The sequence below is a fragment of the Muscardinus avellanarius genome, assembly GCF_963383645.1.
Source record: "Muscardinus avellanarius genome assembly, chromosome: 1".
Taxonomy (NCBI): Eukaryota; Metazoa; Chordata; class Mammalia; order Rodentia; family Gliridae; genus Muscardinus; species Muscardinus avellanarius.
Genome location: NC_137786.1, coordinates 77,092,263 through 77,111,315, shown reverse-complemented (window position 1 = coordinate 77,111,315; position 19,053 = coordinate 77,092,263). Strand labels below are relative to the sequence as shown.

Genomic DNA, 19,053 nt, shown 5'->3' with positions numbered 1-19,053 from the left:
ATTTTATCAAGCCTGAAAATATCTCTTCCCTGTGCCTGGTTGATATTCTTTCCTAGCAATACCACCTTTACCACTTCCTGTTTTTATCATCACTTCAATATTACTATACAGTCTGTCTTATTGAACAACGAAAAGAATATGCACGAGCCTAGACCCATCTGTGTACATATAGCAGCTCCACGCACACTGAGAAACAATATGAGGATGTTCCTATCACAGGATTCACAACTCCACTATGTGAAAAGCATTGTCAAAGGTAGCATATTCACTGAGCCAATTAGTTAGTAATACTGTCGATGGTCCAGCTCTCAGTTCGTCAAGCAAATCAGTACAGGAAAACGGCGAGAACTCGGATCTTAGAAAAAGAGTGTTGCAGTCGGGCATGGTGGTGCACGCTTGTAATCCCAGCATTCAGGAGGCTGAGACTGGAGGACTGGGATTCTCAGACAGCCTCAGCTACTTAGTGAGGCCCTCCGCAACTTAGTGTTACCCTTTTTCAAAATAAAGAATGAAAAATAATGCAGGGGTGTAGCTCGAGGTTAAATGCCCCTGGGTTCCATCCCCAGACCCACAAAAAAAAAAAAAAAAAGAGTGCTAAAAACTGGAGAAGGGTTAAATGAGTGATATGTTCCTGTATGTCTCTCCACCCTGTACCTTATTAAGATACACGATTATAATGCACTAATAAAGATGAAAAAGAAGTGTTAAGATCTCTCGCCCTACATCGACAGGTTCCTCAGCAGAGTTCACAGGGACTCTTTTGGTTTTATCTTATATATTCTCCCCTACATGAGCATCTTTCCCTACATCTTTCCCCTACATCTTTCCTAGAGCAATGGCTCCATTTTCCAGCTGTAAGTCAAACATTTTCTAATGCATTTCTACAATACTGATCGCCCTTTTTAAGTTTTGGTATGCTTCAAGACCCTCTTCTCAGCTGGGCCTGGTGGAGCATACTTGTAATCCCAGAATTTGGGAGGCTGAGACAGGAGGATTGCATGTTCTTGGGCAGGCTTAGCTACTTAGTGAAGCCCTCTGCAACTTAGTGAGACCTTATTTCACAATAAAGAATAAAACGTAGGTCTGGGGGTGTAACCCAAAGGTAGAATGCCTCTGGGTTCAATCCCCAGTACCACAACGGCAACAAAAAAAGATCTTCTCTCCTTCAAAGAGCCCATTGGCTTGGGAGGTCTATAAAACTTTACATTTAGTAAGTCCCAAACTATGCTCACCATTTTTCTCTAGTCTCTAATAATCAAAATTTCAGGCCATAGTGAGACTATAACAGATACTTGTTCCAGAAACTTGAAAAACATCTAGGTTCCACTTTCTGCCTTCCTCACAACCTCTAGACCTATATATACATATAGCTCTAAATAACACATACACATATATTACAAATTTTATCAGGTTACTCCTTTGCTTATGCTAACTCTATTACTTCCCCCAGAACAAAAAATTAAATTTCTTAAGGTGCTTTATATAGCCTAGATTGCAAGCCTTAACTCCTACACCCCTTTGTTTCCAATCCCACTCGATTTTTCTCGTATTTACAAAGGCCCCATGCTCTCTGATGTTGCATAGTTTTTAGGGCTTTCCTGCAGTGGTGACTATGTAGAATTAACATAAAGAATACCGGCTACTAAGACTACTGCTCCCAGATCCGCTGAAAAGGTGGGGGATGGCGGAGGGAGCGAGGTACCAACCTGAATGAGCATCCAGCTAAACTGGCAGAGATACAGGTAATGGGTGACAGCAGCCACAGCTGAACAGCCCTCCTCGGTGAGCTGGGGACTCACATACGCAGATGCCAGGAACATAATCTGGAAGAGACAGACACTTCTATTTTTAAGTCACACTAAAATCGATGGAGACTATTAAGAAAATATACTGCTTTCTCATCTGAATTTATGATTCACGGGGAAAAGACATTGATTTGTTGCCCAAACTCATATGACTAAGAGTTATTCTAAAAATGGCAATATATAGATCTTTGTATTTCTAAGAAACAGGGAGTGATAGGAAACTGTGCTACCTATGGCTTGAGCCTCTCAAAAGGAAATTCCCGAAATCAACCTCGCTCTTCTCATCATCAGACAAAAATCCCATGAAATACGTTTATGGTAGCTAAGTAGAGAAGAGGAAATAGAGTGGAAATGTGTGAAAGCCAAAGCCAATGGGAGAAAAAAAGAACAAGAAGCAGGATCTTGGGCTGTACCCTAACCCTAACCTTGCAGCAGCTTCTTGACAGCTGGTAACAGTATAACAAAACAGGCTTAAAATGAGTTCAAAATGCCAAATCCTATGATTGCCTTCATCCTTGGATTTTTATTTCAATCACCTTCAAGGCGTTCCTCAGAAATCACCTTCCCAATGCGGCATCTCTTGACCACACTGTTTAAAATGGTACCCTCCATTTATCTCTGCTTCCCACACACAAGCATCCTCCGACTCTGCTTTCTTTTTTTAAAACAGTACTCATCACTTCCATAGCACTCTGTAATTTGCTTATTTAGTAGTGGTTTTTAATTTTTTTTCATCTTACCCACTAGGATGTAATCCCTACAGAGGCAGGATCTTTGCTTTATCACTGATGTATCCTAAGTACCTCTCTTGGGGTCTAGCACCAGGTAGGGGCTCAGTAATTACTTGTTGAGTAAATGGGCAAATGAAGTGAAACACTGTTGATGATTTCTAGCTATAAGTTTTAAATGTTCTACAATATACAATTACTATACAAATTTTGTAATGTAACGTGTAGCTGGCAAAGTTTGGAACAATACTATAAAACTACAACATCTCGCTGAATAAACTTTTACCTCCTTGAGGACAGAGATCAAGGCTTTTTTAATTTCAGTTTTACTTATTTATTCCTTTATTATACTGGGATTAAACCCAAGGTTGATTTACCTTTGAGCTACATTCCCAGCCCTATTTTAGTTTTTTATTTTGAAACAGTGCCTTGCTAAATTTCCCAGGTTAGCCTTGTCTATGACCTTCCTGTCTCAACCACCCAATTACAAAATCACAAGCCTGTTCCACCACACCCAGCTGACTTTATATTTTTAGAGGCTTCCCTTGTGCTTGGAATATAGAGTTGGTCAATAATTGTTAGCAAAGTCAATGACTGATTCCTAAAAGATGGAAAGAGGTTTTTTTTTGTTTGTTTGTTTTTGATCACAAGGAGAAAACTAGCTGACTTATGTCTTAAAACCCTTCTGATTTTTCAAAGAAAACATAAATGCATTAATGCTGTTAGAATTTCCTTTAAAAATGAATAATGTGTTCAAAAATAAGTCAGAGCAGCGAGGCATGGTGGCACACCTCTTGTTATCCTAGTACTTGGGAGGCTGAGACAGAAGGATCGCAGGTTTGAGATGAGCCTCAGCAACTTAGTGATACCCTGTTTCTAAAGGTGGGGCATCCTGAGGGTGTCATTTGGAGGTAGAATGGCCTCTGGATTTGATCCCTAGTATCCCCCCAACACACACACACACACACACACACACACACACACACACCCCAAGGGGAAAAGTGTTATTTTAGTTTTCAAGTGAAACATGCACTTTCTTGATCTTCTTATTCAAAGAGTAAGTCAATCAATTCCTCTTGAATTTTTTTTTTCCTACCCAAAACTGTTCTAGGCAGCATCACTCTGGTCAATGTGCCAGGCTAACAGGGAGGCCTTGTGTGTCCCCAGTATCTTTATTTTACAGTAGAGGATTACCCTTAACCACCTTCCTTAGCCAACTTACGTAAGCCCCAATGTACTACTTACCAATAATGTATCTCATGCCATGCTAAATTAATATTCCTTCTTGAGAATTATTTATTTGAGGACCTGAATGGGTCAACTTGTCCCTTGTAAGTAGTAGCAGAAAATGGAAAAGATAAATCTAATGTCTTTTTTTTAACTAAAATCCCACACTATTTTTAAATAAAAAGCATTCCTGATTCAACTTCCTGTTTATTTTGCCCTGATTTGGATCATCTGTAATATACACCATTAAAAAGAATGAGTTCTGATGTGGAAAGTAGAAACTAGAAATTTATGTGTCATTCTTTCCTAGTGATCTAGTACAATTGAGTCTCCTCCTCCAAATAAAGTGAACAAATTCACCTTTCCAGAACATACCACAAAATAGGGTTCTAAAATTATTGGAGCTTATTTTTAAGCCTGCTAAGATTTTCCTATACCTTAGCCTTTGTTTCTTTGGTGGAGGAAGATATTGGAGTTGAACATCCGGCCTCATAAGCGCTTGGCCACTAAGCTGCATCACCAGCTCTTTTAACTTTGTTTATTTGTTTGTTTTTTGTTTTAAATTTTAAGACAGAGTCTCACTAATTTGACCAGCTGGCCTTGAACCTCTGGTGGCCCTGCTTCTGCCTCCTTAGTAGCCAGAATTACAGGGGTGCACTACTTTGCCCTGTTGTTTCTGCCTACCTTCGGAACTATGTTATTATAGGTCATAAATTTAATCTTACCAAATTTCACAAATATTCATCGAACATCTTGTATCTGCTAAGCACCCAAACTACATCTTAAATGACCTATTAAGCTTAGAACTGTGTGATTCTGCAAAAAAATTAGCAATCACTTTAAAATTTTATGTTCTCTTTTTCTACAAATTGGCATATGGTTCCATAAAGTTTTTATGAATGTGCCTACAATAATTTTAGCCAATGTCAGATTCCAAACTGTAAATTGTGTTGAACTTCACTTGGTAGTTGGTTTCTAAACTGACCCATACAGTTTGCTATGTAAAGTAATAGTGTAATTCAAGTTGTAATTTAATATATTCAGTATTAAATATTATATGAAGCTATTTATAAATGGAATATTTATTTAAATAATTTAGCCAGGCATGGTGGTGCATGTCTATAATTCCAGTACTTGAAAGGCTTAAACATGTGGATTGCAGGTTCAAGACCAGCCTCAGATACTTAGCAGGATTTCTCCCTGGCAACTTAATGAGAACCTATTTCAAACTAAAAAATAAAATAGCGTTGAGGGTATAGCTCAGAGTTAAAAATCAAACAACAAAAACAAAACACAACAAAAACCCCTGGGTTCAATCCCTAGTATCACAATAACAACAAAAATTTTATTTTATTTATTTATTTATTATTTATTATTTATTTATTTATTTATTTTGCAGAACTGAGGATTGAGTCCAGGGGCATTCTACTTCTGAGCTATACCCCTAGTCTTATATTTTACTCTTTATTTTGAAACAAGGTCTCACTAAGTTATGGAGGACCTCACCAAGTAGCTGAGGCTGACCACAAACCTGTGATCCTCCTGTCTCAGCCTCCCAAAGGCCTGGATTACAAGCATGTACCACCATGCCCGGCTTAGCCTGTTTGTTTTTGAAAGAGGGTCTCACTGAGTTGCGAAGGGCCTCGCTAAGTAGCTGAGGCTGTCTGTGAACCATGATCCTCCTGTCTTAGCCTCTCAAATGGTGGGATTACAAAGCTGTGCCACCACACCCAGCTTCTATTCTTATTTTGTGTGTGGTACTAGAGATTGAACCTAGGGGTATTCTACCTCTGTGATACACCCTTAGTCTTATTTTGCTTTTATTTTGAAACAGGGTCTTACTTGATTGATGAGAGTCTCACTACTTGCTAAGGCTGTCCTTGAACTTGCAATCCTCTTGTCTCAGCTTCCCAAGTACTAGAAGCATGCACCACCATGCCCAGTTTCAAAATTACATTCTTAAGGTATGATTTCTTTCTACTTTATCATATTCTACTTTCCCTTTCTCAATTATAAAAATATTAGTGAATCATTAGTAAACTTGATTATGTATAATATCTAAAAATAAGAAGATTGGTTATAAAATAAAATAAAAGGAAGATCAGTTACAATTCTACTTCTGTAAACCACTGTTTACAGAAATTTGTTTCAAGACTTTCCTCTGAATTAGGTTTCCTCTGTATGGGAGAATATTAGCCAGAGAGGACTGCGCCGTCAGAGTGCTGCAGCAGAAATGAGCTAAGAATACTTGGAGAACCACGTATCCCATGTGGCCGTGCCTGCCCCAAATTAAATTAATTTAAAATTACAACAAAATAATAAAAGACACTAGAATAAAACAAAAATCTCCCAACATATTTAGCTCACCCATCTTTATGACTTCATAACCTAAATTAGATGCTAGGGTAGAGCCGAATGCTGTTCCTCCTAATAGGAGTTGCCTACGGTTGGAGACAGACACAAGCATGATGCCATAAACGGTGGCAGGCATCCTCTAGAGTACAAACTAGAGTATCAGGGGAACCTAGAGCTGAGAATGATCAGCTTTGCTCACAGGAGTTAAAGGTGTATTCAGAGAGGAACCCCAAGTTCTGACTGTTCCTCGGCCCTTCTCCAGCTAGGCACAGCTTCCCTTGTACTGGACCAAGCATTCCAACTCAACTGCATTAATTACTATTTCCCCAAAATGGTTCGTTTTCTCTGAAATCTTGGCCTTGTTTTCTCTCCTCATTTTATCTAGAATTTCTATTTCTTATCTTCCTAGTTTGAAATGATATCCATCCTTCAAGGTACAGTTGAGTTGTCAACTTTGGAATGGCATTGCTTTCAACCATAAATGAGATATTCTTCCTCTGATATTTTTTCTTTTTTCCCCTTTGGTACTGGGACTGAACTCAGGAGTGTTAAACTTCTGAGTTATACTGCAATCACCTTTAAAATATTATATTTTGAGCCAGGTGTGGTGGCACACACTTGTAATCCCGGTACTAGGGAGGCTGAGCCAGGAGGATTGCAGCTTCGTGACTTGCCTCAGCTACTTAGTGAGACCCTCTACAATTTAGTGAGACCTTGTTTCAAAAAATAAAGAGTAAAGAATAGTGCCGGGAGTGTAGGTCTGACATAGAATGACCCTGGGTTCCATTCCTAGTAACCACAAAATTTTTTTCTTTTAATTTTGAAACAGGATCTTTCTAAGTCACAAACAATCTCACTAAGTTGCTAAGGCTGGCCTTGAACCTGTCATTCTCCTGTCTGAGCCTCCAGAGTACTGTGATTATAGTTGTGAGCCACCATGTCTGTCCCCTCTGAATTTTTAAAATAGAATTTTAATAATAAAAGTGATTATTTTGTCATAAGCCTTGATTTCCCCAATGATTGGATAAAATCAACCTTACTGTCTCAAAAACGTGTCCTTATAAAAAAGATGACATTTTGAATACACACAGACATGCAAAGGCTCAGAAGGAACAGGAAGGCACAGGGAGATGCTGACCACTCCAATGCCAAGGAGAGAAGTCTCAAACTGCATTTGAGCTGCAGACAGCTGGAACTCAAACTCAAGCCTCCAGGACTGGGAGAAAAAAAGTTCCTGCTATTTAAGCCACTCAGTCTTTAATAAATTTATTGTGGTAGCCCTAGTAAACTACTAGAAATCTGATGATGATGTTAGTGAAAATCTTTTTTGGAGATGCTTTGAATCAGGCTGATAAAATTCTCGTTTATTCCTATTTGGCTGGATTTTTTTTCCCCCCAAAATGGGGATTGAGGTGTTCTATATCTGCGCTATACCACCCTCAGCCATTTTTAGGTTTTGTTTTGAAACAGTGTATCACCAGGTTGCTGAGAGTTTTTGCTAAATTGCTGAGCATGACCTTTAACCTTTGTTTCTCCTGTCTCAGCCTCACAAGTACTTGGATTACAGGCATATGCTATCAGGTCCGGCTTGCAGGGAATTTTTACGTGGAATAAAATTTGCTAATGCTCTTTCTCCGTTGAAATTATTAGAAATACTTGTCTATGTTGGTAATATGGTTACATTGATCCTTCTATACTTTTATTGGTTACTTGTAATTATACATCATAGTGAGGTTCAAAGTGATACACACGTACACGCACACCGCACTTGGTGTGTTTTCCTCTGGCTCTCACCCTGTATCCACCCTTCCCTGTACATATGAGGGGGGTGGGTAGTTTTACCTTCATATATAGACTTAGCATTATTTGAACTGTTTCCTTCAACAGTTCTACTTCCTCCTCTCCCTCGCTCCTTTTCCCTATCCTTTCCCACTATTTTACTGGTCTCTCTCCTTATTTAGCCAAAGCCCCTTTTGTTTCCTATCTTCTCTCCAGATTCCACATGTGAGAGAAAATATACAACCCTTGACTTTATGAGATGGGCTGATTTCACTTAACATAATATTCTCTGGTTTCATCTATTTTTGTTCTTTATGGCTGAAAGAAACTCCAATTTTCTTTATCCATTTATTTGTCTATAGACATTAAGGTTTGTTTTACAATTTAGCTATTGTACATTTTGCTCCTATAAACATGGATATATAGGTTATCACTGTAGTATTTTGATTTAATTTTTTGAGAAAGATTCTAAGAAGTGGTATAGCTGGGTCACGTGGTTTCATTCCTAGTCTTTCGAGGAATCTCCATACGGATCTCCATAGTAGTTGTACTAATCTGTAATCTCACCAAGAGTGTGTAAGAGTTCCTATTTCCCCACATCTTCACCTGTATTTCTTTTTGTTTGTATTCTTGATGATTGCCATTCTAACTAGAGTTAGAAGAAATCTCAGTGTAGTTTTGATTTACAATTCCCTGATTGCTAAAGATGTCAAAATTTTTCCATATATTTATTGGTGATTGGTATTTCTTCTTTGAGAAATGTCTATTCAATTCAACTGCTCATTTTTAACTGCTTTTTTTTTTAGTGTTAAGCTTTTTAAGTTTTTTGGATATTCTAGATACTGGTCCTCTATCAGAGAAGAAGCTGGTGAAGATTTTCTCCAATTCTGTAGTAGGCTGTCTCTTTGGACTCTTGATTTCCTTTGCTGTACAGATGCTTTTTAATTTGATGCTATCCATTTATTGATTCTTGGTTTTATTTCCTGAGTTTGGTGAAGGGATTGGTGTCTACTGAGGAATTCCTTACTGGTGAATCTGCATTGGAGAGTTGGTCTTGTGTTTTCCTCTAGTAACCACAAAGTTTCTGGAGACCAGACACTTCTGTGCACTCTACCCAATTGCTGCCTTGAGCAGCATGTGGGAGGGAATATGCAATGCTCTTGGCCTGTGCAAGTGTCTGGCACTGTTCCTTATCCTTCTGGGTGACTCCTTCTCTAGTCTTGGGTAGTTCCCAGACACATAGGCTAGTGAGCTCTTGCTGAATAATGGGGACCCTCTACTGATCTTGGGCCCTGTCACTGGGTAATTCTTTCTTTTCTAGTGCTTTGTCCTGAAAACTTCAACCACCAGGGTTTCATCAGACTTTTACCTTAACCCCTCAATTTTATGAATCTGCTAAGCTCAACCTGGATTCCTCTTCCTTGTGTCCCAGGCTGGAAAATCTCATAAGACAGTATTCCAGGAAAATTATTAAATTTGCCTCATTTATTTCCCATACCTCAGAGAACACTATCCTTCATTGGCTTTCTCTTTTTTGTGTGTCAATTTGGAAGATAAATCTAATCCCTTATATTCCATTTATGCTTAAAACAGAAATCTACTGGGTACTTAATATCTTTGGGATTCTGTTATTGTCATTCTATACTTTTCTTTAATTAAAATATTTATCATTATCATGGTGTTCTGTTTTAAGCAAAAAGCACTCAAATAAAAAAATCTAAATTATCTACATTTTCTTTAATGACTGTAAGTTTTTATCTTTCATATTTTCAAAACCACTTGGCTTCTCTTAACCAGAAGTTATTTTGTACTTTCTTCTTTTTGAACTTAACTGACAAGTAATTTTAAATATTAGTTCCAATAACAAAAGCAAGATATTTTAAGTTTAAAAAACACACAAAAATTTGACCTCTGAATTGTCTTTGCTATGTGTAAATCACTTATGCCTGCAATATCCCTTTTAGTAGAAAACTGTGAGCAACTGTAATCTGATGCAAAATGCAAAGGGACTTTCACAAGCTGCTGTTTCATTGGCCACACTGACAGTGATCAAGGCATTTTTCAGCCTTAAATTAATAATTTAAATAATTAAATAATTATTTAATATTTAATTATTAAAATTATTAAATTTGCCTCATTTATTTCCCATACCTCAGAGAACACTATCCTTCATTGGCTTTCTCTTTTTTGTGTGTCAATTTGGAAGATAAATCTAATCCCTTATATTCCATTTATGCTTAAAACAGAAATCTACTGGGTACTTAATATCTTTGGGATTAATGTTATTTGAGGATCAATTGTTAAATAATGAGTTATATAATAATGCCTCTGCCTAGCAACATAAAAGAATACAATATGTCCTCTTGTCTTTAATTATTTAGAATTTTTATTTTCCTTCTTGGTATGCTCATATTTTAAACTACAAAACAGAATTTCCAACTACTGTATCCAATGTAGAGTTGACAGAGAAGGTAATGTCAAAGACTAATTTTATTGAACAATTGATTTTGCTGTTATGCTTTGCCAAGTACAAAAGTGTTTCAGAGTTCTATAAAAAGAATTTTTAAAAGATAAGAAAGTATGTATATTCAAGAGCATTTTTTCTTCAGAATTAACTTTTCATTCCCTCATTCACTTAACAAATATTTGTTACAGTTATTAATATTATTTGAGGATAACAGCACATTTTAAATAATTAAATAATTAAATAATTAATAACAGTGATATCTCCACTACTCTTGCACATTCTGTAGTGACAGATACCCTTTTGTTTAACTTTTTTATCAATATTTTCTCTGTGCATCTTTCAAAACTATTTGAAGAAACATGAAGCCATCTGAAGACCTTTAACAAAATATTAAACATAAAACATAAATAAAACTTAGTGATAATTTTTAATTCCCTGTGTAATAGTGCAGAAGCCAGAAATTGAGAAGCTGCTATTTATTTTTTCTAGGCAGAAATTAAGTAAATGCTACCACTTCTTCCTTTTTTTTTGCTCTCTTCTTTCCTTCCTTCCTTCCTTCCTTCCTTCCTTCCTTCCTTCCTTCTTTCTTTTCTTTTCTCCTGCTTAACTATGCTCAGTATATATTGCCTGTAGCATGTTGCCATAAACAAATAATTTGGAATAATGCCATACTTAACCTCTGGTATCTTTTCATCACTACCTGTGATCACAGAGCAGGTTTACTACTCCCTGCCAGGGTTAACTTTTTTTTTTTTTTTTTTTTTTTTTTTTTTTTTTTTTTTTTTTTTTTTAGCATTTTACCTTGATTCCTTAATGGAATTAGTATAAGGAATATTCTGTTCAGACTAAATGTTAATTTTCACTATAATCACTAATATCTTATTAAATTGTATAGCCACTTGCACTAATTTCACATACTATTCATTTTGTTTTCCATAGCGGCAAGAGGACTTTAAACATTCTTGGATACTACATCTCCTATGGTCTTTTTATAAGGGAGTATAAAATCTGTTACATTCACTTTCATAGCTTGCTTCCTTCCTTTCTTTCTTACCTTCTCCAACAAAGCCCACTTTTACAATTTTACTCATGGGCAGTTATATAAAATAGATGAAATAGAAGGGAAAGACCTTTGAAGGCTAAACTAAATATGCTTCTGAATGTCTTAGGTGTGCCAGGGAGGCGTTTTATGTAATGCACTCGTTTTTGGCAACTACTAAATGGCAGAAACTTGCCTGAACAGGTTTTTATAATTACTTTATAGTTACCATAGTGAAAATACAGTACAAAAACCCATCAACATATTTAATCTTCAGTGGAACATTCTGAACATGTTCTGTCCTTCGTATATCCCTGTCCCTGGTGCTGTATATAAAACAGGCATGGATCTTCTACTTGTGCTATACATTACTGTGAGATCATTAAGCATGCTATTTGTTTTTCTCACCACATACAGTAATCAGAATATGCAAAAACACACCCTTGAGTAATTCTGTAACTAGAACTCAGAGCCAGATATAGGTGGACATTGGGAGTGTTCCATTAGTATATGCACAGATGCATTAAGCTGTTTGTTTTAGCATATGGCTTAAAATAAGCCAATTAATCAAATGTTGTCATTTGTTATTAAAAGTTTGTCTGTACATGCTTAGATATTCTTCACAGCACATTTTTGGTCATCTGTCTGGGACATCTGTAACTCACAGATGAAGACATTTCTAAAGGCCATTTTGTAAAATACAATTGCTGGGTTTACCCCAAACAAAAACCTCTTTTTCCTCATTTCAGAATTTTTCTAAAGGTATTTTTATGGTTTTGTTTCTTCTTTAAAAAAAAAAAACAGCCATTTTTTTCTCTCTGAGAAACAGGTCTTTATGAGTCATTCATTAACACCAAGACTAGTCTTTTTCATCTGGTACATAGCCTAAGAATTACTAGCTTACATTTATTATCATTAACAATAATAATAACAATTTAGTGAATAGTTATTATATGGTAGGTGCTGGGCTAAATGCCCTATAGACATTACTTCATCTTTTCCTCCAATAACCTTCTCAATTTTAGAGATCATTTCCTCCACTTCATAGAGGAGGAAACTGAGACTTACCAAAAGTAAATAAATTTGCCAATGTCACAGAAGCAAAATAAGACAGAGCTAGGATATAAGCCAAATGTGTTGTCTCCAAAGCCTGTGCTCCTAACCACTTACGATACTTAAAATAACCATGTACAATGATGTCGCATGTACTCTAGAAATCCCAAAGGCCACACACTTCCTGTTTGTATAGGAGGTTCTCAAGAAGAACATTAAATCCTTTCATTTGAGGGGAGAATATATAAAGGTCAGCGGAAATATCAAGCTGAAATAGCAAAATTATTTGAATATCACAAAGGTTGGATTCAATGTTTACATGTAGGCTTGGATTTTCAAATTCATAGTTCTTTGTTTTTTTTGTGACTGAGTTTAGGAATTCTATAAAACAAACAATTTTCTATATCGGAAATGGATAGAGTGCACTGAGGTTTTCATTCTACTATTTTCTTTCTGGAACTGGGTCATTACTCAGAAAACTCAGATTATAGACAATTTTGTTGTTGTTAAATAACTGACTTAAAATAAAACCATGCTCATTTTTCCATCTCGTTTTGGCAGTGGATATATGACCCTACTCTGGCATACAAATAACACAATCCAGACTGCTACAACCACCACAAAGTTGCAAGACACCTTATTTGAACTGTACATTGAGGAATTACCACTTATGCTTCAGAATTTATGGATTGAAAATGTTTTGATTCAATTTCTGATGGAATTCCTTGGACTTAAGTATGAATAAAAGATGGAAAGGAAGTCTAACTGGATGGAATTTAAGAAATTGAGGGATTCTTACAAAATTCTATGCAAATCTAACTAGAGTGTTCATTAAATCAAAGGCCAAAGCTAATTTTACTGTGCAAGTTCCAAAGCGTATATTCCTCTGCCTAGCAACATAAAAGAAGACAATATGTCCTCTTGTCTTTAATTATTTAGAATTTTTATTTTCCTTCTTGGTATGCTCATATTTTAAACTACAAAACAGAATTTCCAACTACTGTATCCAATGTAGAGTTGACAGAGAAGGTAATGTCAAAGACTAATTTTATTGAACAATTGATTTTGCTGTTATGCTTTGCCAAGTACAAAAGTGTTTCAGAGTTCTATAAAAAGAATTTTTAAAAGATAAGAAAGTATGTATATTCAAGAGCATTTTTTCTTCAGAATTAACTTTTCATTCCCTCATTCACTTAACAAATATTGTCTGTATGCGCACCACATGCCTGATTTTAGAGCCAGGCTTCTGTTAGTTTAAATCACACCTTTATTGATATATATACCTAACAGCACATTGGGTGAGATCTAGTGAGAATTTAATAGTTGTTGAATAAACATTTGCTATATGCAGGATACCAACTCATTTGAAAATGTTTACCAATATATGACTTAGAATTTTAGCTTGAATTAGAAACCTGTTCATTGTTTTATAGTGCCATTAACAGGTATTTGCTAGTCAGGCATGGTGGCACATGCTTGTAATCCCAGAAATCAGGAGGCTGAGACAGGAGGATCGTGGTTCGAGGACAGCCTCAGCTACTTCGTGAGGTCCTTTGCAACTTCAGTGAGACCCTCTTTCAAAATAAAGAATGAAAAATAGGGCTGGGGGTGTAGCTTGGAGGTAGAATCCTTATGGGTTCCATCTCCAGTACCAAAAAAAAAAAAGTAAATTGCTAACTGAGCAAATGGCACATCCCTATATTCCCATGTCATGAGCTCTGCAGATCCTTACTTCACGTGAACTGAATATCCAATTCTCCAATAACTGTGAGCAGAGAAATCTTCCCTCCTCTAAGTTTTGTGGTCAGTTGCTTTGGATTACAGCAGTGAGAACACTAACAGAGGTGGAGCCTACTAAGAAGTCTTCTGCTCACTGGGGGCACAACCTTGGAGGGGAAAGTATGACCTTGGCTCCGTCCTCTTTCTCTCCTCAGCCATAAGGTGAGTAGACTTGCTCCCCCACTTCCTCATGTGTCCCATGATGTGCTACCATAGGCCCAAAACAGTGGAAACAAGTACTCACAGGCTGAAACTTCCAAAACTGTTATCCCAAAATAAATCTCTTCTTTATAAGTTGATTGTCTCAGGTATTTGTTACAGTAATGGAAAGCTAACATAGGTTGCAAGAAAAGAATTCAAACCACAGTTTCTATTTCCAAAGATCCACAATTAATATAGAAATTGTGATCACTTTCTTCAATAAGACAACAGGCACAGGTATCTTTGAAACTTTGTATCCTTTTAAAAGTAATCCATAATTCTAACTTTTTCCCAGGTCAATATTGAAAAACTAGTGTTTTCATTACTTCTCTACAAACAAATTGAACTAATTCTTATTTTGTGGCCGAGAGTGTCTGTCATTGAGGAGGACTCCATAGAAGACATCAAGGAGCAGAAGAATTGTCTTTCACTTGAAAGTGGACAATCTACATAAAAGATGAGCAGAAGCCATATCAAGGCATACATACTATACTATACTAAAATTTTGTCCTTCCCTATCTAACATATTCTCTCAGTTCCCAAGATTTTGTGGATCACTCAGTAGCTCAAGTTACTCAAGCCCTTGACCCAGGAATCTTGTTTTCTTTGTCCTGTGCAATCATTTCTCAAATCCCACTTGCTATGCTTTTTATATACTTCCTGACAATGTCTATTCCTTTCTATTTCCCATTCATTCCTCACTAGACTACTTCTACACAGTGAACAGTTGATATAATTACCTTAATATAGAAACACACACATACACACACACAACACACACACACACACACACACACACACACACACAGAACTAGTTTAATTGGATTGCGTATATGTACACAAAGACACACAGAAATTTATCTTAAGGGCAGACTCAATCAGATGTTCATTTCTCTTAAATTTGAATTTTTTAATGTTCTGCTGTCTTCTTTTTAAAAAATTTTTATTGGTGTATTGTATTCATACATCATAATGTGGTAAAAAATAAAACTTGTGTAGACATACATGCACACATCACCCAGTTAGCCCCTACCCAATCCTCACCCCACCCCTCCTTCCCATGCTTGGCTTAGTGGTTGACTTTGATATGTTTAAGTACATCGTGTGCTTTAGAGAGTTTCCTTCTTCCCCCTCCTTTCCCCTCAGTCAGGTTGTCTTATTTGATCCTCTATGGGATTTCCTTTTTCATCTAGAGTTCCTCCTATGACCCATTTCTCCTTAGCTTTTGCATATTCAGGAAAGCATCCAATTTCTTATTTTTTGTGATTGACTAATCTCAGCATAATGTCCTCAGATGTTCATTTTGATCCAGGACATAAACACAGCTTGAAGTGCTGCTTTTTACATGCATTCATTGTACATTTTCAATGTAAAGCCTATGACATGTCCATTAATAGATATACCACCAGTGTTCCTACATTCAGAAATAATTCATTTGTTAAGATGCTGATGGAAATTGTGGGCCAGCCATTGTGCAAAGTTCATGTGTATCAATGCATTATTCTAGAAATGATTAATGAAACATCCACAAAGGCCTCCCTCCCTTGTCAAAGAGACTCCACGTCAGAACATGGTGTGCTCCACTGACTCACATTCACACAGTCAGCAGAACACAATCCTCTTTAACATGGGAGGGTACAACTTCCCTTACATTCTAAAGTTCTATAATTATCTATTTACTTTTTGCTTCCTTCTGACTTATTATGTAAAAGCATCTCGGAATATCTGAGTGAGACTCTAACCCAAACCAGCCATTGTTTGTACTTTGTGATATAGAAAGGGCCTAGAGAGTTTCCCTAAACAGGGACATCAATATCCACCCTACTTATCACCCCCTGTGCTCATGACTGCATCCTTTGTCTTTCTTTCTTTTGTTTTGGTGGAACTGGGGATCTCCTTAAGGTGCTGAGGATCTTATGAAGTTGCTGAGGCTAGCTTTGAACCTGCAATCTTCCTTTCTCAGTCTCCCAACCAAGGACTGACATTACAGTCTTGTACCACACACCTGTAATGCTCCTGTCTAGGCCTCCCAAGTACTGAGATAACAAGGGTGTGCCACCATGCCTGGCCTGATTCACTTTTAAGGTCTCCTTTCTCTTTTGTTTACTGTCTCCTTGTTCTTTATGTACCACCCTAGGATATCTATGAAAAGAATTTAGTTTTAAGTTTTTAAAATTGAAGCATAAGATATGTACAGTGGCGTGGAGTACACTATTCTTAAATTATGGGTAAAGCTTTAAAACTGTATGGACCTATGTTGCCAGGGTCAAAATATAGAATATTTCCACCACTTTATAAAGTCCACTCTTGACCCTTCCCAGTCAGTATCTACAACCTAAAATATATACATCAACATCAATTAACTTTACCTCTTCTTGAACTTGAGCCATATAGTACATACTCTTTCATGTAGGCTTTATTTTTCTTAACAAATATCTGTGAATTCATCCATATTTTGGCATGCAGCAATATGTCACTCTTTAATTGCCATGCCTATTTCATTTAATGAATACACAAACACATAACCATTTTATGTCTGAAGGACACTGGGTTGTTTACAATTTGAAACTACTGTGAAAAAAGTGTCTAAAGGACATTGGGGTTGTTTACGATTAAAAACTACTGTTAACAAAGCTGCAACAAATATTTCATATACTTGTCTTCTATGGGCTCCTTCTCTTGAATCTACATCCAGAAATGAAATTGGTGGGTCATAAGGCAGCCTATGTCTATATGTTTAGCAGATATTCCCACAAGCAATACTCAGTACTCTCTGTTCTTTGTTTTATTTTTAATTTTGGTCATTCTGTTTGGGATTAGTGACAAATCATTGTGGTTCACATCTACTTTTCAGTGTTTTCTTAATCCCTGTTCTATGGTCACCAAATGCCAAAGCCAATTTCCTTTTCTGTCCTACAATTATCTTGGCTGATATTTTCTATTATTTAGCACATCTTCTTTGTTCACACTTGCTCACACGTTGCTCACTTCCTTCTATTGCATATGGGTTTCAGGCTTTGGAACCAATGAGTGCTAGATTCAAATTCTATTATCATCGTAACTAATGATGTCAATGAAATTACTGAACTTACTAAACTGCAGTATCTCTAGCTTTAAAATCAAGCTATTTACATCCACTTTATAGGGTACTTGTGAAAAATAAATGATAACACATTTAATATATGTCAAACCTTTTCATGCAAGCAGCTCTTTGGGAGAAGAATATGGGCGTCTCACTCCTCGTGGGAAGGCTGGGGCTGTAGTCTTGCCAAAGGTTGTTGTGTGTGCGTCATACTGAGCCTTTAAAAATTATGTGGATTTTATGTGTTGCTCAAGATCTTCATGTTTATTTGAATTAAACTACATATTAATTTTATTATGCTGTAAAATAGCATCAAAGATTGATGACACAGGAAGATAGGACATGTGGAATCTCATTAACCCTAGAACACTGTCCTTTGGGTCTAGAGGATAATTATACCTTTGTTTGACAAGACTATAAACTTGTAGGCAGAGTACCTGTACATGTGACCTTCTTCACCCTCTTTTGGACCTGTCTTTTCTTCCTCCTCCCTCTTATAAATACTAGTGTTCTAGGATTCCTTCCATGTGTCTTTTTATATCTCTATTTTCATCCACCGATAATACTCTTATGACTCATAAATCTGTATTTTAGTATCGATTTTTCTCCTGAAAGTCAACCTGACACTTTTAATAATTCACTCAATAAATATAAGCACACAGATACTGCAAAATGATTATATCCAAATCTCAATTCATTATTTTCTCTCCTATCAAAGCTCTTCTACTTCCTATCTGCCAATGGGGTGATCTATAAGATGTCATCCGAAATCCTCACCCTGGTCCTGCTATGCCCTCATGACCTTTGCCCTGTCCACTGTGACCTCATCATCACAACTCTGCCAGTTCCGCTCTCTACTACAGCACCTCAGTCTCTTTTCAGCTCTTTGAGAAAGTCAAGTCATTTCGTGTTTTAAGTCCTTTGTACAGGTTACCCTCTTTTTCTGGAAAACCTTTCTTCTGGCTGTCTCTCTCATGTTTAACTGACATGTCACAGTCCAAATGTCATCTCCTCTATGAGACCATCCTGGCCATTCTCTTAAAATCACTTTTTATTGTATCAGGCTACTAATTTCCCATGTGGCTTTCGTCACAGTCTGAAACCATTATTATTATTTGTGCTAGCTATCTGCACAGAGCACAATGTCTGTAGATGCTCAGGTAATATCAGACATGAAAGAATAAAGTATCACTTACCACCCCTCTCTCCTGGCACCCTCTCAAGGTGGGGTATAATTTTTATCTTTCAGCTCCAAAGTTAGTATCTGCTATGCTAATAACATGCCACAGGTTGGCCAAGGCTCTCCCCTCAAAGGCCCTCGTTAGAGCATAAATGTTTCTCCTGTCCCTGCACTCAGGCATCCTTAGACACAGGGCCCTGCTGGTTCTGAAGCCCTGCTGTGAGCCGCAGCCCTCTTGAATGGGAAAGTGGGGAAATCAATGAGCAAGGCTGATTCCTGAGCTCAAGTCAGCCTCCTCGTAGGGACTGGTGCCTTGATCTTCCTCCTTCTCTACTGAAGTGATCAGTTTGTAATATGA

At 37.0% G+C, this 19,053-nt stretch overlaps 1 protein-coding gene across 1 annotated transcript in view; it reads right to left on the bottom strand.

The window, feature by feature from the left end:
* Nucleotides 1–19,053, bottom strand: part of ADGRV1 (adhesion G protein-coupled receptor V1) — a gene marked incomplete at both ends in the record, with an annotated part of 566,633 nt that overhangs the window by 205,147 nt on the left and 342,433 nt on the right. Inside the window, one exon of the mRNA XM_080707128.1 lies at nt 1,707–1,823. Coding sequence (XP_080563254.1) covers nt 1,707–1,823 — 117 coding nt within the window. The remainder of the gene's footprint in view (nt 1–1,706; nt 1,824–19,053) is intronic.